The 25,935-nt window shown below is 36.1% G+C and overlaps 1 protein-coding gene and 1 long non-coding RNA gene across 16 annotated transcripts in view; both read right to left on the bottom strand.

The window, feature by feature from the left end:
- The window catches only part of si:ch73-177h5.3 (B-cell receptor CD22), a 117,931-nt gene that overhangs the window by 74,112 nt on the left and 17,884 nt on the right, over window positions 1–25,935 (bottom strand). For 2 of the 12 annotated variants that reach the window (XM_051891283.1, XM_051891284.1), the window contains 3 exons: window positions 3,685–3,951; window positions 1,828–2,094; window positions 405–671 (listed from right to left, as the gene is read on the bottom strand). In XM_051891283.1, the coding sequence (XP_051747243.1) occupies window positions 405–671; window positions 1,828–2,094; window positions 3,685–3,951 (801 nt within the window). Of the gene's footprint in view, window positions 1–404; window positions 672–1,827; window positions 2,095–3,684; window positions 3,952–4,046; window positions 4,365–5,088; window positions 5,455–5,604; window positions 5,669–6,194; window positions 6,295–10,175; window positions 10,503–11,227; window positions 11,594–11,743; window positions 11,808–12,361; window positions 12,476–25,935 lie in introns of those variants that run through there. The other 10 variants (XM_051891287.1, XM_051891285.1, XM_051891291.1 and 7 more) reach the window with 10 other exon arrangements.
- Window positions 18,782–24,663, bottom strand: LOC127511027 (uncharacterized). 4 transcript variants are annotated; one of them, XR_007929809.1, is made up of 6 exons: window positions 24,446–24,663; window positions 23,830–23,919; window positions 22,980–23,025; window positions 20,577–20,838; window positions 19,452–19,592; window positions 18,782–19,066 (listed from the first exon to the last, which is right to left on the bottom strand). It is a non-coding gene; the product is annotated as an uncharacterized LOC127511027 (long non-coding RNA). The 4 variants fall into 4 exon arrangements; XR_007929810.1 differs by having other exon boundaries at window positions 24,432–24,446; XR_007929811.1 differs by lacking the exons at window positions 20,577–20,838; window positions 22,980–23,025; window positions 23,830–23,919 and having other exon boundaries at window positions 24,446–24,463.

Raw genomic sequence — 25,935 nt, 5'->3', positions numbered from 1 at the left:
TTAATTTGTGCGTTTCACTCAGCAATGTTAAGTTGACTAAACAAACACTTACTAAGTAAAGCTGACAATACTCATTTTTAGTAGAAACAACGCAGTTAAATTATGTTCATGTAGTTACATGAGTGATGCAAAGAATTCACTGTAACTTTACTTTAAAGAAATGTAAGTAAAAGTGAAGGTTTTATATTTAAAAATATATATAAATATTTAATATGATGTTTGTATTTTATATTATCTGTATTTATTTACACTATTCCTCTCTCTATAAAATAAATTATATGCATTATGCAATATTTTATATACCTATTTATTTATAGTATATATGTGTGTAGTATGAAGTCTGAAATCTCCAGTCTGATAAACTAGTGATTGTGAGTAAATCAGATCAGACTCTTGATACTCACACTGGACGTCCAGCTGCACTGATGCGTTCTGAGCGCCGTGTTTGTTCTGAGCTGTACAGACGTATCGTCCGCTGTGTGTCGGGTTGGTGTTGTTGATGGTCAGGTTCTGTCCGGTCTGCACTGGTTTCAGGGGTTCTTCAGTGTCTCTGTACCAGGTGTATTTGAGCTCCGGTGGGTTTGCATCACTGCTGCAGCTCAGAGTCACTGAACGACCCTCCAGAACAAAACCAGATGGATTTACATGCGCAGATGTGTTTTTAGGAGCATCTAATGGAGAAGAAAAGAATTTAGGTCATCACATTTTTTGAATAGTAATGTCATTAATGCTGTGAAATAACACTAATGTAAGTATGGTAAGAAATTAGTGAAAAATAAAAATGCTTTTTAAATAGTACTGAAGGAATTCACACACTCAAAAAAATTAATTGTTGGATTTACTTATAAAAGAAGTGTCAAGTGGTTCCACGCAACTATATTGAGTAATTTGTACAAATAGCAATTTAGTTGTATGAACAAAAGAAATTCAAGTAAAGCTGACAACATTTCTTTGAGTAAACACAAATCATTTGAATGTCACTGTTACATAATATTTATATGTACAGTTTACTTAATAATGTTTTGTTTATTATGTAAGGTGAACACATTTATTGACTTAATTTACCTTATTAAATGAACTATTTGCTCTACAAAATGCACTCAAAAAATAACTCATTGAACAAACTTAATTGAATTGAGAGCAGGAACTCTATCTTAAACATGCGTATATGAGGCTCACAGCCTAAACACAGGCGACACTCTTCTGCATAATGGTAACCACAAAATTCAAAAACATTTCAGAAACTACTCTGAATGTCCAACATAACTGAACATTAAACACTAACATAAACTAACAACATCTTTCCCTTTACTGAAAAACACATAAAATAACACTTTAATCCCTAAATTTACTCTCCTAATGCAGTCCCTTGCAAAGCATGCCGGGAACTACGGATCCACTGCCCAGTTAGTTATGTCAGCATTAATTTGTGCGTTTCACTCAGCAATGTTAAGTTGACTAAACAAACACTTACTAAGTAAAGCTGACAATACTCATTTTTAGTAGAAACAACGCAGTTAAATTATGTTCATGCAGTTACATGAGTGATGCAAAGAATTCACTGTAACTTTACTTTAAAGAAATGTAAGTAAAAGTGAAGGTTTTATATTTAAAAATATATATAAATATTTAATATGATGTTTGTATTTTATATTATCTGTATTTATTTACACTATTCCTCTCTCTATAAAATAAATTATATGCATTATGCAATATTTTATATACTTATTTATTTATAGTAAATATGTGTGTAGTATAAAGTCTAAAAATCTCCAGTCTAATAAACTAATGATTGTGAGTAAATCAGATCAGACTCTTGATACTCACACTGGACGTCCAGCTGCACTGATGCGTTCTGAGCGCCGTGTTTGTTCTGAGCTGTACAGACGTATCGTCCGCTGTGTGTCGGGTTGGTGTTGTTGATGGTCAGGTTCTGTCCGGTCTGCACTGGTTTCAGGGGTTCTTCAGTGTCTCTGTACCAGGTGTATTTGAGCTCCGGTGGGTTTGCATCACTGCTGCAGCTCAGAGTCACTGAACGACCCTCCAGAACAAAACCAGATGGATTTACATGCGCAGATGTGTTTTTAGGAGCATCTAATGGAGGAGAAAAGAATTTAGGTCATCACATTTTTTGAATAGTAATGTCATTAATGCTGTGAAATAACACTTATGTAAGTATGGGAAGAAATTAGTGAAAAATAAAAATGCTTTTTAAATAGTACTGAAGGTATTCACATTAATGTGAACTCCTTCCATGTAAAAAGGGTCCGCTGTCAGCAGTTTAAAGGACTACAAATTATAGATTAACAAAGTAATGTATATTTGCATATATATATATATATATATATATCAAAAAATAGTGATACAAAGCATTTACTGTAACTTTAAAGAAATTTAAGTAAAAGTGAAGGTTTTATATTTAAAAATATATATAAAATATTTAATAAAATGTTTACATTTTATATTTTGTGTATTTATTTAAACTGTTCCTCTCTGCATATAAAATAAATTATATGCATTATGCAATATTTTATATACTTATTTATTTATAGTATATAGCCTATGTGTATATGAAGTTTCCACCAAAATCAGTATTGTATCTGGTCGGTATTGAAAAGTCATTTATTAATTTTGCGCAAAATGCGATTTCCGTCGTGTTATTCTGTCATGTTTTCTCCCCTTCTTTCCAAAACGCGACAAACGCCAGTCTCCTTTCTCTGCAGAATGCGATATATCCTCTCAACCAATCACAGCGCATCATTCCACGCACTGTAAACAGTAATGGCGGCGCTCTGAATACACCCGGCATCCTAGTTTTGCTTATCTACTTTGTACTTTGTGATTAACAAAAACAGAAAAATGAATAATTTTAACGGCATTGATGAACCTGTGGTGGTTTCTGCGGTGGGGAAGAAACGCAAGTCATTGAAATGTAATCATTTACGTGAGGAGATTAAGAAGATGAGGCACTCAAGTCGGGAGGAGGAAGAATGCCGCCTGTTGCTTGTTCCACGACAGCATCAAACTTCTGTCACGGTCCCCAAAACTGAATCATGAACAGTTTTTAAAAGCCGTTTTTAATACCAATGTACTCGGCAAATGTGTTTATTTTAACTGTGCGGTGGCGCCAGATACTCTTTAATCGGTAATGACAAACAGAGACATAATTAATCCATAACATTAACAAGATGACCCGTTGAATTCATTTTGGGAGCGACGGCTAAATGTATTTTTAGTCAAATGCCTGTATATAAGATTAGTATTGACAAAGTTCAGAGGCTGTCATATATGTGAATCAACTTACTTTGTTGTGTATTTTCAATATGAAAAATAACTTTTATATTGATGAATTCATTGAATTTTGAAAAAAAAAAAAAAAATGTGTCATGGATTTATTGCATTTTGGGGAAAAAAATAATCCATTTTTATAATAAACCTTTGAAAATCAAAATCTAGATTTGAATTTTTAATGTTTTTATAACCAAAAGATGCTATGTGAAAATACAGAAAATAGTGGTTTTCATCTTGCTGCTTTCTTGGTAAAGAAAACACATTTTTACTCAAATGAATCAAAATGGATTTATAGCGTTTTGGAACCAAACTCTTCATATGTATAAAGTCTGAAATCTCCAGTCTAATAAACTAATGATTGTGAGTAAATCAGATCAGACTCTTGATACTCACACTGGACGTCCAGCAGCACTGATGCGTTCTGAGCGCCGTGTTTGTTCTGAGCTGTACAGACGTATCGTCCGCTGTGTGTCGGGTTGGTGTTGTTGATGGTCAGGTTCTGTCCGGTCTGCACTGGTTTCAGGGGTTCTTCAGTGTCTCTGTACCAGGTGTAGTTGAGCTCCGGTGGGTTTGCATCACTGCTGCAGCTCAGAGTCACTGAACGACCCTCCAGAACAAAACCAGATGGATTTACATGCGCAGATGTGTTTTTAGGAGCATCTAATGGAGGAGAGAAACATTCAGGCAGTTGTTATGATTTACAGCATTAATTCTAGATGATCAGACAGTATTGATTGAAATAATCCCTGTCTTACACTGAACACGTAATGTACGGGACTCGTTTTGTGATTTTGTGATCTTCTGCTGAAGCTGGTGTGTTACAGTGCAGGTGAAAGTGGCTGAATGATGACGGTGAGTTACAGTGAAGATCAGATCAGAGATCAGATCAGTTTCGTTCTGATGCTGTTGTGTGACATTCTCCTTGAGGAGGTGTTCAGGAGACGAGCTCCATGTGAGAACTGCTGGACGAGAGGAACAGAAGATCTTAGTCGAGCAGCGCAGATTCACAGAGCTTCCCTCCGTCACCTCCTGCTGATCCTTCAACAGACTCACTGTGGGTTTGGGTGGAGACTCTACAACACAGAGATACAGACAAACATTACAGTATCACATCATCATATCATACAGTATTGTACAGTAGTAGATTTATTTTCCCTTTATATGCAGTCACACTATCCAACTCAATTTGCATTAGGGACGTAAGCTATTTTCTGTGAATGTGTGAGACCTCTGATTCATTAGCTGCTATAGACCTTATGCACCAGAGAAACAAGCGTGCAGCCATCTTTAGGATTTTGTGTTTGAACTTCCGTTTTTGCAGTAGCTCTGTATATTTCTATGGCATCGCTGATGAAGAGTAATTAGCTGGTGAAGTGGATTTATTTATTGTAGAGTTAACCACAGTTATCATGAGCATTGACTGGGAAGATTTTAAAACGAGAGGTACATTCATAAATCTGTAAGATCTTACATGCTGTGAAATACAAACCAGAAGACAAAACACAATGAGTGCAGTGCTGAAAAGAGGCGGGGCTACAGAAGGACTATTGGAAAATAACTAGAAGAATAACAAAGTTCAGTAAATGGTAAAACAGCTTGTGCTACAAATCAGTGAGTTTATGACTGATAATAAAATAATATAATTATCAGTGTGCAATATAAAGCAGCATAACAGAGTGTTTTGTACAGGTAAATTACTGGAAGTGAATGACATCGGAAGCTTCACACAATCACGTTACAAATGGCCGCGCTGCACTTACATTAAGACAGAAGCAGCATGAACAATATGACACTCACCTGTGACGGCAATTTCAACTTGGGAGTAGTCAGGTTTTTTGTAGTTATGTTTTAGTTTTCCGTTGGTCTCAATTCTGAAGAAATATGACCCAATATTACTCTGACTGAGATTATCGAAGCGGGTGGTGCAGTTTTTCTCTGTAGGAGTGCCAAATATTTCTCCTCTTAACGGTCCAGTGTTGGGGCTACTGGAGTCAAACACTACAGTGTGAGGGGTTCCGTCTTTATACCATATTCTCTTTGAATTATTATTGAGATCATTTTCATATTCTTGTTTAATATAAAATCTGCAGGGTATGAAAACACAGGATCCTTCTAGAGCTTCTACTCTCTCCGGCAGACTGATACTGAAGCCACAAAAAACTCCTAAAACACACACAGACAAGAGGAACTGATCACACAGAGTTCACATGCAGAATAAACTGCAGCTCTTATTGCTCTTTAATCTTACAAAGCTCACATGAAAATGCTTTCAGAATATTAATTCAGCGGAGGAATAATCTATAAGAACGAGACCTTGTATCAGACATCCAGTGAGGAGGAACGTCACAGATATTTCCATCATGTACATTCACTCCACCTTACAACAGAAAACACAAACACACAAATATATACACTCTTAAAATAAAGACTTTTATTGGCATTGATGATTCCATGAAGAACCTTTAACATCCATGAAATCTTTCCATTCCACAAAAGTTCTTTATATTAGAAAATAATCTTTAGATTATTCAAATTTTCTTCTTATTACGAAAAAATGGTTCTTTTAAGAAGTGTTCAGTGAAAAGTTCTTCAGGGAACCATGAATTGTTCTATGAAATCACTGTGAAAAAAAAAAAAAAAAAAAAACCCTTTTGGAACCTTTATTTTTAAGTGTATAAACTTTTATCAGTTATTTCCTTTTTTAACTTGTGTATGAATTTTTAGCTGTTGGTGTAAACTCATATTATTTCTAATGTCATGAGAATAAATACAGGCTACTAAATCAACTCTTTTTAGAAAGATTAAAAACAGGACCTGCTCATCTTGAACATGTTTACAACCTCAGAGCGTCAAAACACTGAAAATCTCAAAAGGACAGAAGTTTTAGTGTGTAAATGACTTACCAGAGAAGAGTGAAAGAGCTGCAGCGCTCGACTGTGACGCTTTTACACTGGATATAGAGAGAGCTGTGTGTGAAAACGACACGTCTTTACTGCTATTAGAGTTTATACCACTTCCCATTTCAGTTAGAACAAAATAACAGCCAGTCTGGGTAATATATCCAAATCAATATGAAGCTTACTGAATAATATTCAAAAAACATTTCTTTATATTTACTTGAAACGTCTTGTGAGACATATAAAATAACTTTTAAAGGGGTCATTAACTGCATTTGTAAATTATTTTATATTTTTAACTGAGTTGCACTTATAATGTTAGTATGATTTTCTTCATCAAAAATTGTCATAATTTAGAAATAAAGGGCCATTTTCTACCCTGGTCTTAGCCTAGGGCTGGACTATACAGCTAAAAAAAAAAAAAAAAAAAGTATCATGGTATAATGTTTCATATCATTCAGTATGGATCATTATTGAACATTTTCAGAGGCCTAACCTCTTTTAATCAAAGACCAGTAGAAAAAAGTTTTGAATTTAACCGCTGTGTTTTTTATTGACCCAATTTATTAAGGAAAACAACAAATGTTCTTTTCTAACAGTCAAAAACAAAATCAAATTTAAACAAATATCTTCTTTCCTGTATCTTAAATGAAGATTTAATCCTCCTGAGGCCACAAGAGGGCGCAATAAGCAAAATAATTAAGTCCTTAATGTGGTATACAAATAAAATGGACTACTTCTGCGTTCTACTTATTACGGCTCGAGCGTTTCCGGTCAGCGTTCAGCGCACTTACATACAGAGAGCTTCTCATGAAAACGCAGATTATTACTACGTTTTAGGGCTGCAAAATGTTTTTTAAACAATTAATCATATTCTCTATTAACAGAGACGTTGCCATGATCGTTGCTATGGGTAACGTGTGTCTTGCTTCGGACTTGACTTACAGATGCTCACTCTGACATTTTCTTTTTTTCTTTTTTTTTTTTTTGTAATTATTCTGCTCATTGTAAAAATAAAATACAGTAAGTTTATAACTATAATCTCATATTCATAATTGTGATCAAACTGTCTTCTTACGACAGCGGTCGGATCTCGCGAGCATTATGGCTCTTTCTGTGAATGCCTGAAGCTCGACGGCAGGAAAAAACAATCACGATTTTTAAACCTTTTTCATCATTAATCAAAGCTAATGTGTCGTTTCAATTAAATATTTGATTACATAATTCATCGAAGCCTGTTTGTCATGTAGCCTATAATAAACCAACCAATCGTAATGTGGTACAACAAGGTGAAATTTCATTGGACAATGTGAAATGCAGCAGTATTTCCCAGTCTTATTCATAAATCGATTAAAAACTACGTTTTCATTTTTTTTTTTTATACAAACGTGAAATGGCTAATAAATAAGATGACAAGTAGGCTATAGTAAGTTTAATTAATTTTAATTTTAATTAATTTTGTCATTAATTACTCACCCTTGTGTTGTTCCACATCCCTAAGACCTTTGTTCATCTTCAAAACTATTAAAAATTAAAATCTTTTTGATGAGGTCTGAAAGGTTTCTGTCCCTCCATAGAGATCCAACACAACTACCATTTTCAAGGTCCAGAAAGGAAAGACATCATTAAAATAAACCGTGTGACTCCAGTGATTTAACCTCAATTGTATGAAGCGACGCATATTAGAAGTGACAAATAAAATAAAGTGACAGCAGACTATAAATACCTGCTGCTGTCATTAATATTAAACAACAGAACACAGCTTTAACAAATATTAATCTATATTTAATTTATACAGTGAACACTATAGTGTTATTATACATTTCTGTGCCTGAATACTACTGTTAGACATTACTTTATTTGTAACTTTGTATATTGTAGATCTTATATTTTACTGACTGTTCACGTGTCTTTAATGTTTGAACTTGGTAACTTGTTTGCTGTGGTATCGAAGTACTTAAAGTATGCTTCAAGTAATAAATAGAAAGAAAAGTTACCCTTTTTTCTGAACCGTGAGTTTTGTGAATCTTTGCACCACTATAAAAGAGTAAATGCATCAATTAGAAATCATGACCAGCCATACAAGAATTTATCACATTTTATTGTACAAGATGTACAGTAGTTTCTAGGCTGCTATTTTTCATAGAAAGTACTATAGAGATTCTCTATTCTAATGATGATTGATATTAGGAAACACCTGGCTTTCTGGTATCCAAAAAGATTACATAAATCATTAAGAGCCTGATGAAATGAAAACAATATCTGCTAAAAAGTGAGAATTCGAAAATTGAATTTGAAATAGGCATTTTATTAGAAGAAAATGTTAAATGAAGTTACACTTCCCATGGCATTTTGAAGCAGAACATTATGTTAATTAATTAATTGCAGTAATCAATGTTGCATGTGTAGGTTATAAGTAAGCAAGCAAAGTAACAACAACACAAAAGTGAACGTTTCACACTTCAGCCTTTTTCTCACACTCACTAGAGTCTGCATTACGAGATTCTCACTTGATTAACTTCTACTGGGCCAGTTCCATCGTAAGTGTAATGCTGTAAACGTTTCGCTTCTTTTTCACAAACTGAGATGTGTTCAAATTTCTACAGATGCTGTCAGGAGCTCAGCTGACCCCACTGCCTGACAGTATTCTCATATTAATCACTAAAGCTTAGACCTATTGAATCATGTGAAGAGTATTTTTATGTGAGCGTGTGAGAAGCAAATTATTTTGAGAGCATAAAATAGGAATTAAGCAAAACTAATAAATTAATCATAAGAATTACCATATCTATTATAACACTTCCATTACCACTCTTTAAAAAACAATTCTCCATCAAACATTTTCACCATATGAATATATATTGTGGTGTAAATACTCAAGTCCAGTATACTAATGATTGTGTTCTGAGCTGTACAGACGTATCGTCCGCTGTGTGTCGGGTTGGTGTTGTTGATGGTCAGGTTCTGTCCGGTCTGCACTGGTTTCAGGGGTTCTTCAGTGTCTCTGTACCAGGTGTAGTTGAGCTCCGGTGGGTTTGCATCACTGCTGCAGCTCAGAGTCACTGAACGACCCTCCAGAACAAAACCAGATGGATTTACAGACACAGATGTACATGATCATCTAAAGGAGGAGAAAATCATTCAGGCAATCACATTGATTTACAGCACTAATTCTAGATGAGCAGTCAGCGACTCCTCATTCAATAATGTCTTTTCAGTGCTGAAAGTCATATTGTGACTGTGTGAAACTTTTATGGTGAAATTGCACCTTTTTCATGTCAATCCATGCTTATTGTTTGCTCATAAACAATGCACTTTGCATCCAAATGCAATTTAGAGCAGTGTTATGCGTTTGCTAAGGTGTTCTGAGTGCATTTTAGCACCTTGGTATGCAGTTACTGTATTAAATTAACAGTATTAATGTCATGTCGTGTTGTGTTAGCCATGCTGGTTTTAAAAATGATTTCTTACATGAAAATTATAAACACATGAATATTATTAAATATTAATATATAAAATATGTAATATAATTATTATAATTTTTTTTTTTTTTTTAATCTTTTCAGTCTGAAATCTCCAGTCTGATAAACTAATGATTGTGAGTGAATCAGATCAGACTCTTGATACTCACACTGGACGTCCAGCTGCACTGATGCGTTCTGAGCGCCGTGTTTGTTCTGAGCTGTACAGACGTATCGTCCTGCTGTGTGTCGGGTTGGTGTTGTTGATGGTCAGGTTCTGTCCGGTCTGCACTGGTTTCAGGGGTTCTTCAGTGTCTCTGTACCAGGTGTAGTTGAGCTCCGGTGGGTTTGCATCACTGCTGCAGCTCAGAGTCACTGAACGACCCTCCAGAACAAAACCAGATGGATTTACATGCGCAGATGTGTTTTTAGGAGCATCTAATGGAGGAGAGAAACATTCAGCCAGTTGTTATGATTTACATTCTAGATGATCAGACAGTATTGATTGAAATAATCCCTGTCTTACACTGAACACGTAGCGTACGGGACTCGTTTTGTGATTTTGTGATCTGCTGCTGAAGCTGGTGTGTTACAGTGCAGGTGAAAGTGGCTGAATGATGATGGTGAGTTACAGTGAAGATCAGATCAGAGATCAGATCAGTTTCGTTCTGATGCTGTTGTGTGACGTTCTCCTTGAGGAGGTGTTCAGGAGACGAGCTCCACGTGAGAACTGCTGGACGAGAGGAACAGAAGATCTTAGTCGAGCAGCGCAGATTCACAGAGCTTCCCTCCGTCACCTCCATCACCTCCTGCTGATCCTTCAACAGACTCACTGTGGGTTTGGGTGGAGACTCTACAACACAGAGATACAGACAAACATTACAGTATCACATCATCATATCATACAGTATTGTACAGTAGTAGATTTATTTTCCCTTTATATGCAGTCACACTATCCAACTCAATTTGCATTAGGGACGTAAGCTATTTTCTGTGAATGTGTGAGACCTCTGATTCATTAGCTGCTATAGACCTTATGCACCAGAGAAACAAGCGTGCAGCCATCTTTAGGATTTTGTGTCTGATCTTCCGTTTTTGCAGTAGCTCTGTATATTTCTATGGCATCGCTGATGAAGAGTAATTAGCTGGTGAAGTGGATTTATTTATTGTAGAGGTAACGACAGTTATCACGAGCATTGACTGGGAAGATTTTAAAACGAGAGGTACATTCATAAATCTGTAAGATCTTACATGCTGTGAAATACAAACCAGAAGACAAAACACAATGAGTGCAGTGCTGAAAAGAGGCGGGGCTACAGAAGGACTATTGGAAAATAACTAGAAGAATAACAAAGTTCAGTAAATGGTAAAAACAGCTTGTGCTACAAATCAGTGAGTTTATGACTGATAATAAAATAATATAATTATCAGTGTGCAATATAAAGCAGCATAACAGAGTGTTTTGTACAGGTAAATTACTGGAAGTGAATGACATCGGAAGCTTCACACAATCACGTTACAAATGGCCGCGCTGCACTTACATTAAGACAGAAGCAGCATGAACAATATGACACTCACCTGTGACGGCAATTTCAACTTGGGAGTAGAGAGGTTTTTTGTAGTTAAGTTTTAGTCTTCCGTTGGTCTCAATTCTGAAGAAATATGACCCCTTATTACTCTGACTGAGATTACTGAAGCGGGTGGTGCAGTTTTTCTCTGTAGGAGTGCCAAATATTTCTCCTCTTAACGGTCCAGTGTCGGGGTGACTGGAGTCAAACACTACAGTGTGAGGGGTTCCGTCTTTATACCATATTCTCTTTGTATTATTATTGAGATCATTTTCATATTCTTGTTCAATATAAAATCTGCAGGGTATGAAAACACAGGATCCTTCTAGAGCTTCTACTCTCTCCGGCAGACTGATACTGAAGCCACAAAAAACTCCTAAAACACACAGAGACAAGAGGAACTGATCACACAGAGTTCACATGCAGAATAAACTGCAGCTCTTTTTGCTCTTTAATCTTACAAAGCTCACATGAAAATGCTTTCAGAATATTAATTCAGCGGAGGAATAATCTATAAGAACGAGACCTTGTATCAGACATCCAGTGAGGAGGAACGTCACAGATATTTCCATCATGTACATTCACTCCACCTTACAACAGAAAACACAAACACACAATCATATACACTCTTAAAATAAAGACTCTTATTGGCATTGATGATTCCATGAAGAACCTTTAACATCCATGAAATCTTTCCATTCCACAAAAGTTCTTTATAGTAGAAAATGTTCTTTAGATTATTAAAATATTCTTCATATTACGAAAAAATGGTTCTTTTAAGAAGTGTTCAGTGAAAAGTTCTTCAGGGAACCATGAATTGTTCTATGAAATCGCTGTGAAAAAAAAAAAAAAACCTTTTGGAACCTTTATTTTTAAGTGTATAAACTTTTAACAGTTACTTCCTTTTTTAACTTGTGTATGAATTTTTAGCTGTTGGTGTAAACACAGGTCAAAAAACTATTTTTCGCAAGTGAGATAAATGTCATTAGAAGAAATACTACATCAAATCACTTTGAAATATCTTAAATTATTTTTAGAAAGATTAAAAACAGGACCTGCTCATCTTGAACATGTTTACAACCTCAGAGCGTCAAAACACTGAAAATCTCAAAAGGACAGAAGTTTTAGTGTGTAAATGACTTACCAGAGAAGAGTGAAAGAGCTGCAGCGCTCGACTGTGACGCTTTTACACTGGATATAGAGAGAGCTGTGTGTGAAAACGACACGTCTTTACTGCTATTAGAGTTTTTAACAGTGTGACGTCCAGCAGTGTCTCTGCTTCTGTTGACTGGATGTACAAACTCATTCCTTATTCTGTAGGTAAAGACACTGCAGTATATATATATATATATGGCAGAGCGTATTATACTTCAGTAATGTTGTATCAATAATAATCTTTTGGTTCAATTAAAACTGAGAATTTCCTTCACAATAAACAACAGTAATCCTAAACGTCTTGGACTGTATATATGATGGTTTTCATTAAAAGCACTTCAGCTCTCACACTCCAACTGACTCTATTAACATCAATCCAGTAGATTACCTACAGTAACACTACAACAACAACAGACACAGAAACCATGTATCAAAAGCTCTGTATCAAAACTCAGAAGCAATACACACCTAAATAATGACTGAAATACAGTAATATACAGTAATTAAGGACTTCTAGATGCTAATATTTTTACAAGATAAATACAGTGTAAGTGAAGGAGACTTACAGGTGAATTTTGTGGGACATCTTTGATTCCTGCACTTTATCACAACATTTGTATGTTTTGTTTGTTTATGGGCTGGAATATGTGCTGTTAAGCGACATTATGAGTCTGTCTCTGAGCTGTCATCTGCAGAATGTTTTGAGGACAATTACGCCTGATTACACTGCCTAGTTGAGCAGATGGGGAAACTGGACTTCAGTTTTGTCTCTTCGAGTCATATTTTAGTGCCAGCAGAGAATTAAAGTTGCAGATTCAGATTGACTATTTTCAAAAACATCACACATACTTCAACATTTTCATACTAAAGCAAAAGTCAATTTTATTTGGTTAAATGTGCACAAGGCAGGTGACAAATAGTTGGTCATCAGCTCCCTCTTGTGGTCAATAAATTTATCCGCATTAATAAATGTGGAAAGATAGATAAAATGTTGTTGTTGAACTCAATGGCAAACTTACAGTGTAAACACATAAAATATGGGAAATTCTTTTAGCTTGAAGTAGATGTTTATTTGATTTTATTTCTCATGTTTGTTCACAATTATACAATGACTTTGTGTTGTTTGTGTTTGCAGATTCAAGCAGAAGATGTATTTCTGCGTCACTGATGAGGAGCTTGTGAGTCTCTGTCTGGAGCTCTGGATGGTTCATGAGGTTATGGATAGAGGAGTAAGACTCTGGCTTTTACAGATTTAAAAAGACAAAAATCAGTTTTGATAGAGATTAAACCAAAGCCAGATGGGTTTGTGGGAGAGACTGATCACTTAAAAGGATAGTTCCCCGTAAAATGAAAATTAAGTCACCATTTACTCACCCTGTTGTTGTTCTAATGCCTTATGCAATTCTTTTTCAGACCACAAATACCAATGGCAGTGAATAGCGACCAGCGTCAGTCTTTAAAAAAAGGTGAAAAAGTATCACAGAAAGATCCCATGCGACACGTGTTAGTATATTCCAAGTGTTCTGGGAGTGTGCGATAGGGTTTGGTGAAAAACAAACCGAAATGTAATGTATTAACTATTTAATGTAAATCCTGGCCTTGGCTGTTGGTCTTCTGTGCACGACTATGCATTCGTGAGAATCTGTTAGTGCAGCAGTTCAATAAATCAAGTTTAATAAAAAAGTGACATGCATACTGCAGTATAATAAGTATTAACAACAGTACAACAACAGAGTGAGTAAATGATGACTTATTTTTCATTTTAGGGGAAACTATCCCTTTAAAGGCTAATTCAGACTGCACAGATAATTGGCATTAACACATTTATAGTAAAGCTTGATTGATTATCTATAACTAATGACTGATAAAACAGCTAACCATTTAAATTGTGTCTAATTGCAGCTTTTTACTGATTAATTGCCCTGGGATGGACTGGCCATTTGTCCAGAGTGTTTCTCTGCCTTCGACTCGAGACACTGGGACAGGCTCCAACATCCCCGCATAGGACCCTACTCAGGACAAGTGGTTTGGAGAATGAATGGATGGATGACGGGCACATGCATGAGACCAGATCGGTGTTAATGTGCTCACCCTTGTGGTCAATAAGTGTATTTGCATTATTATATGAAAACAGCATGTAACTTTGTTTGAAAGAAAACAAAACAAATTGTTATTTACAAGTTATGTATGTGTTAAGTTTGAGTTTGATAATATAAGAATATAAGTTCTTATAAATATAAGTTCTTAATGACCATTTTTGTGATTGTTTGTACATTTGATACAACTTGGTTTAATAAATGGTTTAAAATATTATTTTTCCCTTTTCTTTTTTTGCCACATCAGTTTATGTGGGACAAAACATTTCGTACATATAATTCAAATGATGCAGATTCAATCCAGACATTGAGCAGACATTTTTAAAATCATCTTAACATTAATTCTATACAGATGAGACAATCATTATATAAATGAACACTGATAATGTGTAGGAAATTACTGGGTCACTTTAGAGAGTAAAAGCTGACAAAGTCAGGATCACAACAGCTAAAACAAAAGGATGTATAAGGTTCTGTGGCTCAGAGCATAACACGTTTCCTTTTATACCAGAAAGTCTAGGTTCAAATCCTACTATATAAACATTAAAGCTTTAATAATTTACCTTGCATAGCTCAGTGGCTCAAATATTGCATTTTATGCATGAGTTCTTTGTTCAAATCCTATTATTGCATATAAAACAAAGTTCTCAATAAAACACTTTTTTGGAGCTCAAATACTGGCTCAAGAGATAAAGTGTGTTTAATAATGGAGTTTTGAGTTCGAATCCAACTATTGCTTAATCAGTCACCTTTCACATGTAGAGTTCTTAGTTCAAATCCCAGATTTACAAAAAAATGTTCCGTCATATAACACGAAGCTCTCAAGAAAAACCCATCCAAAACATACATTACCTGGTCAGATTCAGTGGCTCAAGCAATAAAGCATTAAACTTTAATAATGGAGTCCTGAGTTCAGTGCTTACATTCCATTGTTTATTTTTTTATTAATGATGTAGATAAACTTAAAATGAACCAAACTGAACCAATGCAAATGTCACAAAGTCTGTGGCTCAGTGGCTAATCACTTGTCTTTTATAGGTGGGGTTCTTGGATCAAGTCTCACAATTGCAAACATTTTCCCACCATATAAATCCTAGTTCAAATCACCCTCAAGATGGAAAAAATTTAGTTTCACTGTTTTTGAATGAATAAAAAACAAAAAAACAAAAAACAGAGCAGTAGTTGTGAAAGGACCAGTGGTACGGTGGTCTAAATTTTAGCCCTTGATGTGAATCCCTCTCGAGGTGGAAAAATTGTTTATTTAAACTGCTTTTTCAATGAAAAGTACAAAAATCCCCAAAAAAGATCAGCAAGCGTGAAAGGGCCGGTGGTGCCGTGGTCTGGACGTCAGCCCTTAATGTGTGAAATCCTGGTTCAAATCTCTCTCAAGATGGAATAAGTTCAGTTTCACTGTTTTTTGATTGAATAAAATAGACAAAACTCCAAAAAACTAAACAGAAGCTTTGAAAGGACTGGTGGTGCAGTACCACTGGTGGTGGTGGTAAAGTTTATTAGACTCGATTTGCAACGGTGTAATTCACACAAATCACCACAGGAGGGCGAAACTCTTTTATGTTCATTATTAGACTCGATTTGCAACGGTGTAATTCACAAAAATCACCACAGGAGGGCGAAATGGCAATGAAGTTCAAATCCAGAATTATCATTAAAACGTAGTTCAGCAGCTGACAAATTAATTTATATTTTTATTTTTAGTTTAAACAGTTCACATTCCCTCTCTGTCTCAGCAGACAGCAAAATTAGAGGAAGCTTTTTGTTTATTAATAAAAACAATAACAACAAAGTGTTCTGTCATATGTTTATTTACCTTTCCTGCTGTTTTAAGTTTTTGCCATAGTATCGTTTAAGTATCGGTATCGTGATATTTAAGTTGGGTATCGTATCGAAGTCAAAATTTTGGTATAGTGACAACACTATATTAGACTCGATTTGCAACGATGTAATTCACAAAAATCACCACAGGAGGGCGAAACACTTTTATGTTCATTAGACTCGATTTGCATCAATGTACCTAATGGAAATTAACACAGGAGCGCTCACAGCATTTTAGGTCTTTTGACTTTTTGCAAATCAATTTATTTTAACAGAAGTGAGCACAGAACATCGATAGTGTAAACAGATCTGATTGGCTGTTCATGTTGCATAGCGTTATGAGTATACTCTTCTGCTCTCACCCTCTTGCAGAAGTATAGTACATTTAAGTTCATTAGACTCGATTTGTGTTGGTGTAGTTCATGAAAATGACCACAGGAGGGTGAAAAATATTTAAGTTTCTTGGAATTGATTTGTTTTGATGAAATTAAGAAAAATCATTGCAGAAGTGTGCAACCCATTTAGCTCTTTTGATTTATTTGCAAATATATTTTAACAGAAAACAGGATGTTTCATAGATAGTGTAAATATTTCTTATTGGCTGTTCATGCTGCAGTGTGAAATATGTTTTTCTGCTCTCACCGTCTTACAGAAGTGCAGTGCATTTAGGCTCATTAGGCTCGATTTGCAGTGATGTAATTCATAAAACCACCACACACACAATTTCCCTCAAGATTTGGAAAGCTTACTATCACTGTTTTTTACAGAATGAAAATGACAAAACTTCAAAAAACTGAACAGTAAGGATGAAAGGATCAGTGGTTCAGTGGTCTGGACAGTAGCTCTTGAAGTGGGCAATCCTGGTTCAAATCTCCTTCAAGGTTCAGTTTCACTGTTTTTTGACCGAATGACTCCAAAAAACTAAATGAAATGTGTGAAAAGGTCAGTGGTGCAGTGGTCTGAATGTCAGTCTTTGATGTGGGAAATCATGGTTTGAGTCCCTCTTTTGAGATGGAAAAATTGTGTAGTTTCACTGGTTTTTCAATGAAAGAAGGACTTAAATCCAAAATAGAGCAGGGAGCAAAAACAGACCAGTGGCGCAGCGGTCTGAGCGTCAGCCCTTGACGTGGAAAATACTGGTTTGAATCCCTCTCTGAAGGTGGAAGAGTTGTTTAGTTTCACTGGTTTTTCAATGAAAAAAAGACAAGAATCCCCCCCAAAAAAAGAGCTCTGAGGGAGAACGGGCCAGTGGTGCAGCGGTCTGAACGTCAGCCTTTGACGTGGAAAATCCTGGTTTGAATCCCTTTCTTGAGGTGGAAAAAATTATTTACTTTCACTGGGTTTTCAACAAAAAAAAAGACAAGAATCCAAAAAAAAAGAGGCATAAGCGTGAAAGGACCAGTGTTGCAGCGGTCTGAAAGTTAGCCTTAGATGTGGGAAATCCTGGTTCAAATCCCTCCCTTGTGGTGTAAAAATTGTTTAGTTTCACTGGTTTTTCAATGAAAAAAAAAGACAAGAATCCAAAAAAAAAAGCAGAGTCTGAGAACGGACCAGTGGTGCAGCGGTCTGAAGGTTAGCCTTCAACGTGGAAAGTCCTGGTTCAAATCCCTCTCTGGAGGTAGAAAATTAGTTTAGTTTCACTGGTTTTTCAATGAAAAAAAAAAGACAAGAATCCAAAAAAAAGAGTAGGTAATGTGAATGTGCCAGTAGCTCAATGGTCTGAGCATGTCCTCCCTGAACGGAAGGACCTGGGTTCAAGCCCCAGCCTGGTCACTGAAGCACGGTTGTGTGACAGTTGTCCGGTCGTGAGCTGTGACAAGCTGCGAAAATGAGCGGATCAGATCACGACTGGAAAGACGAGAGAAGGCTAGACACAAAGGGGGGAGTTAAGATCCAGACCGCTCCCCCTGGGACTTCTGAGACAATATCCAGCAGCGGTTATGGAGCAGAAGTTAAAATTTTCAAAATCGACTTATAAAAAATTTCCAGACACAGGCTAAGTCGATAGTTTGGGTGGGGCTTTTTTGGCCACTCCCCTTAAATCCAGCACCACACCAGGATTCAATCAAGCACTCCTGTTTCCAGTCACACCCCTGATATCATCCAATGGAATCATCTCAGATGCTGCCTGCCTTCCTCTGGGGGAAACACACCCTCAAACCAGCATTTAAAGGGTGTTTCCCTTGAGATGATCCATGCTGAAAAATTCAGACTACAACTGCATCACATTACAGGCATTCATATGTGAACTCTGCTAATAAGCTGGATTTCTATTGAGGAAAACTTAATTGATTCTAGCTTGGCAATCATGAACTTACAAATCACTCACAGCTTGTCCAAAAAAAAAAACCTACTAAAGATGTGGGCCAGTGAATGACAGATGAGCCCACACCTCATTTGAACTATCGATTGTATGTAACAGCATGTCTTGATGTTTGGAGAGCTGAGATCAGCTGGAAATCATGAACAGCACACAAACGTCACATGTAGCCTTTTATTGTGCACACAAACTGATCACTCCAGTTTGTAATTAACTCCATTTTCAGACATGCATTCAAACAGAAATGGCCTGTCATAACCTTTATCCCAGAGAAAGGGTATGAGCTGGTACCGTTATCAGACACGTCCAAGAGTTCTTGTTGAAGGCACATTATGACTCCAGAAAAAAGGTCAGTGGAATAAGGGTTCAGCAGTTCAAGAGACTGCTGTGGCTGCTTCTCCTGCCACCTCCTCATGACCTCCAACAGTTCTGACCCAGAGATCCTCTACAAACACACAGTGAAACAATCAGAAACACTTCACATTTCAATAATAACCTCTTCCTGTAGGAAGTCTCAGAAATTAACAAGCATGATTAAATGTTAGAATAATTTTACACTGTAAAACAGTATTTAAAAAAAAACAAAAAAAACAAAAAAACAAAAAAAACACAGTAACAGGATTGTTTAAAAAAACACAAGTCAAGTATTTTTTTATAAAATAACTTAAAACACTGTTGCAACCACATACATATAAACAACTGCATTTTATGTTATTAAACAGAACATGTCATACAGTGTTTATGTGAAAACAGACTTAAAAATGAAATCCAAAAGTAAGAGCATCTAAAGGTTGCTTAAATCTTTTTTTAAATTTAAAATAATAACTTACAATATTCAAAGAAGACTTCTCCTTGTGCTCACGCTGGTCCTCAGGTGGATTGCAAATTGGCAACAGGCTGTCAGATATTAATCACATTTTCAGCCAATTGGATTACTGCTTGTAAGTCCCGCCCACTGCTGAAGGAACAATCTGAAATTAAGCAAAATAAACTTCTTAAGATCATATTCAGTCATAAATCTATTCACAGGGAGCAAACAACAATATATAATATGCTGCTGAAATAAAAATAAATTAAATGAGCAACTTTGTGGAGAAAACTAGCAGTTTAATGATATCCGTTTCAAATTACAACAGATCTTTATGACCACGTGAGGTTAATCCAGTCAACTAAACTCGTCCGATTGTGTTCATCTGAAAGAAAAAATTCATATACACCTAGAAAGGCTTGAGGGTGACAAAATCTTGGGGAAATTTTCATTTTAAAGTGAACTAATCCTTTAATCTACTAAACTGCAACACTATACGGTCTGTCTACTTCCACACTATGCTCTTGGACTACTTTCATTGCATGTACCTTGTGGACAATTGCCTTATATACAGCTGTGGATCAGATGGTCCTGCTCTGCCTGTAATTTGCAGACATATACTGTAAAACTGGAAGAAAATAGTTTGCTCTTGTATGGAAAATGATGCAGGACATCATTCATTTACACATTAAGCACAAAAACGTTTTTATTTAATTAAATTAATTAATTTAGTTAATAAAAAAAATAAATAACGTGTAGCCTAGAACTGCAGAAAGGGGGTGGGGGCGTAATTTTTTTTAGTAACTGCATGTTTTCGGTAACTCCAACTAACTATTAACAAATATGTATCACAATATTAGCATTTAAACGCCTTATTGCTTATTCTACTTTATAAGCTTTATAGGAATCGCCTCATTAGATTCACATTGTAAAAGTAAAGCAACAGCAACTGATTCATTTGTTCTTTTAAAGCTCTAACAAGAGAGTTCAGAAATAGAGCAGCATCAACCAGTGACTCCAGCAAACTGCTTTGACATCACAAGACATACATCAATACAAACTTATTCGACAACTTAAATACAAATGAGGACTGTTATATAATCCGTGATAGTGACTTTACAAGAGAAACGCACTTTAAGTTACTCACAGTGAGTATCGTGACACTGTCGATGCCCCCTCATTATCACAATGTGTGTCAGCTGATTTTTCTGATGGGCTGGAATATGTGCCGTTGAGTGACTTTATGAGTCTGTCACTGAGCTGTCATCTGCAGGATCTGCACTTTTATGACTGTAAAACGATCAGAACGTGGTGCGGCGTAGTCAAGTTGACATCAGGTGTTGTTGACAAGGATCCGAAGTTGTTATGAACGTGAAGCCGCTTGCGCCCCTAGAGGAGCGGATGACAAACTGCACAGTTTCTACCAGACGAGTCGTGTTTCAGCACCATCAGACTGAAAATGACTTGCGCTACTGACTCAGCTCTTAGACGTCTAGTTTACTTTAACATTTTCATACTCATAACAAAGCTCAGAATTTATACGTTAAATGTGAGACAGATGGTGACCGGCTCTCTCTTGTGGACAACAAGTTTATCAGCAGCATTAATACAAGAAACGCCAAATTCAAAGTGTCAGTCATTGGGGGGAGGACACAAATGTGTATATTATATTTTCCACTAATTGCTCACCTCTGAATGATCAGGGGCCTCATGAATAAAATTTTAGGTAGATTTCAGGCACAGAAGAGAACTGTTTGCCTTTGAACGTGAAAGTCTGGTCTTTTGTATATAATTGTATTTTAACAAAAGAAAAGAGAGGAGAGAAGAAAAACGCTATTTAATGTTCACTAAACACTTATGTTCATTAGACTCGATTTGCAACGGTGTAATTCACACAAATCACCACAGGAGGGCAAAACACTTATGCTTATTAGACTTTCACAAAGTCTGTGGCTCAGTGGCCAATCACTTGCCTTTCATATGTGGGTTTCTTGGTTTAAATCCCAGATTTACTAAAAAAAAAAAAAATCCATCATATAACACAACTCTCTCAAGAAAAATCCATCCAAAACATCCATTTCCTTGTTAGATTCAGTGGCTCAAGTGGTAAAGTGTTGCACTTTAACCATAGAGTCCTGAGTTCAATTCCCTCTATTGCTTACATTACATTGTTTTTTTAATTAATGCTGTAGCTAAACTGAAAATCAACCGTATTACACCACAAAGTCTGTGTCTCAGTGATAAAACACTTGCATATCATACAAAGAGTTCTTGGTTCAAATCCTGTCATTACTAATATTTTTCATTATAGAAAACAAAGCCCTCAATAAAACTCAGCCCAACACAACCATCAGTATGTCAGGTTCAGTTGCTCAGTAGATAAAGCGTTGAGTTTTAATCTTGAAGTCACAAGTTCAAATCCCCTTTTACATATGTTAAATTGTATGCAACCAACAAGAGGCTTCAAACACCTTTACCAAATGTGAAAGCCACAATGGTGCACACATTAACAACAGGTAATACTACAATAAAGACATGGGTTTAAACCCAACACCTGTGGCTCAGGAGATAAACTATGGTGCTTTCATCTTTGAGTCCCACTATTGCTTAGGTTAACTTGTTGTCCAACAAATTGCCCCAAACATCATCTCTCAGCGTGAAGGCCACAATGGCACTAGTGGCTAAACACACGTCGGTTGCAGACAAGGCTGCGATAGAGGCACGTGTTCAACCCACAGAAAGAAAGTTGTGGTGACAGCAAAGTGCCTGGGGCGGTACCAAACAAGGGGTGTGATGTCAAAGATGGATACCTGGGCCGGTAAAAAAGAGCAGAGAGATGAAGGCCAGACTGAGAGAGGCGGAAGAAGAGCAAAGAAGGGGGGGGGAAAGCTTTTAAAATCACTTTTTTTTTTCCCTTTTTGAAAAAAACTTCACACTCATTTAGAGCCACAGCAGACTGGGGATTTGAACCCTGGTCTCCCACATCAGGTTTAACTCTCACACCATGAGCTCTGACCACCAGCTTCTCAGACAAAGATATGTTCGTTTGTATACTTTAAGGAAAAAGCAATAGCAGACATTTTGGGGAGAAAAAAAAAAAAAAAAAACGAATTTAAAAGTGTCTAAAACTTAATAAATGCCAGTTGACATAAATACAATCATCAGCAGTGCACATACTACGAAAAAAAATAAAAAATAATTCAAGTAAATTTGATCACAGGATGATTCTATTAACTGCATCAGTTCGGTTCATAGAAACATCCTAATAGGTGTATATGTTTCTAAAACTACAATGTAAAACAAATACAGAAGAGTATATTATACTTTAGTAATGCTCAATAATAATCATTTTTGGCTTGATCTAACCTTCTTCCCAATTTTGTGATGATGCTATTAATTACATTAATGTGTTACAGGCCACAAACTACAAGAACACTGAATAGAAACAAAAACACTCCCATTTCAGTGTGTGCTTTTTTCAAACCGCATTGCCTAATGCCTTAACTATGTTCATCATCTTTCATTGCTGAATGAATGCTGTGTGACTCACATGCTGTTGAAGTCGAGGTTATGGCCTTCAATCTGACTCTGTGATTCTGGGGACACAAAAAATATGTTTTACAGTCTCTACACCAATACTGTTGAGGACAGGATGAATGTGCGTTGTACTGTAGTAAATAAAACTTGGGTACATCAATGACAGACAGAGAAAGGGACAGTGAAAATGAAAATGAAAATTCTGTCATCATTTGCTCACCCTCATGTGGTCACAAATCTGTATGACGTGGAAAACAAAAGAAGATACTTTGAAGAATGCTGGTAAACAATGGATTTTTGTGATCACTGACTTCTATTGTATGGAGAAAATAAAACAATGACTACATTTACAGGCAGCCTCATAATGCAGTTATAATGAGATTTAAACAATATTGCAATTAAACACAGACGATTGCATTTGACGTGAGTAGATTAAAACAGTGGCCAGTAACAGACCTACTGTATTTGAGTTCATCATTTGTGCTGTGCATGTGAATAATGACATTAAAAATAACTTAAAAATAAACAATTCTTAGTGAATAATCAGAATTATAAAAACTGCATGTAAACGGGAGTGAAGAGGTTTGCTCGCATCATGCAAACATCTTAATGCGATTAAGTCCTTACTCTGATTTTTGGAAATGGTCAAATTTTTGGTGCACATGTAAGTCACACATTTCTCACAGTATCTTCTTTTATGTTCCACAGAATAAAGTAAGTCACGATGACAGAATTATTATTTTTAGCCTAACTTTCACTTGGGTATTTACTACCTTACGAAGCACATTCATTCGGTCCTCAAGCTTTCTTTTTCATCAATGACAAAGAGAATATTATAATAGACAAACAGACATAATCATTACCTGTGCGTGAGCAGACGTCAATCATTATTGTGAATGTCTGTCCACATGCTTCTTTTGTCTGAGTATATCAGTCCAAACACATGCCTTATTCTGCAGGGAAAAACATTAATAAACAAAGACATTTCTCAATATTGCATATTCAAACTTTCAGTAAAACAGAAGTAAGAATCATTATTTACACATTTTAAGCACAAAAAAACTTCTTTAAAATTTATTTGTATTAATAAAAAATTAAATAACTTATGTAGAACTAATTACTTTTTTTTAGTAACTACATGTTTTCAGTAACTTGAACTAACTCTATTAACAAATATGTATCACAATATTAGCATATAAACGCCCTATTGCTTATTCTACTTTATAAGCTTTATAGGAATCGCCTCATTAGATTCACATTATAAAAGTAAAGCAACAGCAACTGATTCATTTGTTCTTTTAAAGCTCTAACAAGGGAGTTCAGAAATAGAGCAGCATCAACCAGTGACTCCAGCAAACTGCTTTGACATCACAAGACATACATCAATACAAACTTATTCGACAACTTAAATACAAATGCGGACTGTTATATAATCCGTGATAGTGACTTTACAAGAGAAACGCACTTTAAGTTACTCACAGGTGAGTCGCGTGACACTGTCGATGCTCCCTCATTATCACAATGTGTGTCAGCTGATTTTTCTGATGGGCTGGAATATGTGCCGTTGAGTGACTTTATGAGTCTGTCACTGAGCTGTCATCTGCAGGATCTGCACTTTTATGACTGTAAAACGATCAGAACGTGGTGCGGCGACTGTCAAGTTGACATCAGGTGTTGTTGACAAGGATCCGAAGTTGTTATGAACGTGAAGCCGCTTGCGCCCCTAGAGGAGCGGATGATAAACTGCACAGTTTCTACCAGACGAGTCGCGTTTCACCACAATCAGACTGAAAATGTCTTCAAGCTGGGTAACTGACTTAGTTCTTAGACGTCTAGTTTACTTTAACATTTTCATACTCATAACAAAGCTCAGAATTTATACGTTAAATGTGAGACAGATGGTGACCGGCTCCCTCTTGTGGACAAGTTTATCAGCAGCATTAATACAAGAAACGCCAAATTCAAAGTGTCAGTCAATGGGGGGAGGACACAAATGTGTATTTTATATATTTTAAAACAATTCTGGGATTTTGTCAGCATCTAAAGCAGTAGATAAACGGAGATAAGCGAATCTACATGTAGGCCTAATTGATACAAACCAGCTCTCAACTGAACTGGGGTAAGAGACATTAAAATGGCCGATGTGTTGATGTGAGTCACATGCACGACACACAAATACAAGTACAATATGGGATAAAAGATCTTCTAAAACACCCCCTTTGGGTAGTTTGTTCAAGTGTAAAGATGTTTTTAATGAGTTCTTTATCATTTTCTGTTCATAGTTAAAACAATCACTCTGTGTTGTTGTGCCAGTGTTTGCAGATTCATACAGCTTCGAGATTAAAGCTTTATTGGTTATTATTATAGGAACAGAGGATCGATGTTCTAATAGTCTAATGATTATTAAAGTCTGTATCAAAAAGGCTCACTGGTTTTAGCTGGTGAAGCTGGGAGACCAGAAAAAAAAACAACTGAACACCAGCCTGGGAAACCAGCTAATTCCAGTTTAAACCAGCTAAGACCAGCCAACCAGTCTAGGCTGATGAATGACGAGAAAGAATGTCAAGAATTAAATACATTTATGACTTAAACAAATTACTGAAATTGTGGCTTCTTAATAAACGGATCACAATATTTTCCCACATCATTATATTTGGGACAATATTCCACTAATTGCTCACTGAATGATCAGGGGCCTCGTGTATAAAATGTTAAGTAGATTTCATCCTAAGAGTGTTCGTACGCACATTTCTATGCCCATTTTGTGCAGACATATGTTTATACTTCAGGCCCCAGGTGATATCAGTGTCTTGACCTGTAAAATGACAAACACACTGATCACAGGGCTCAGAATGAGATGCTCAAGTAGAGATGAGCAGCACCAGAAACATGTTTAAATCCCACAGATGCAGTGACCATCTTTTACAAAGCCTGAGCCTAAGTTACTTCATACACATACATTGGATACA

This window comes from Ctenopharyngodon idella, chromosome 4 (assembly GCF_019924925.1).
Source record: "Ctenopharyngodon idella isolate HZGC_01 chromosome 4, HZGC01, whole genome shotgun sequence".
Taxonomy (NCBI): Eukaryota; Metazoa; Chordata; class Actinopteri; order Cypriniformes; family Xenocyprididae; genus Ctenopharyngodon; species Ctenopharyngodon idella.
Note: the sequence above shows the minus strand (reverse complement) of the source record. Positions and strands in the feature narration are given on the sequence as shown.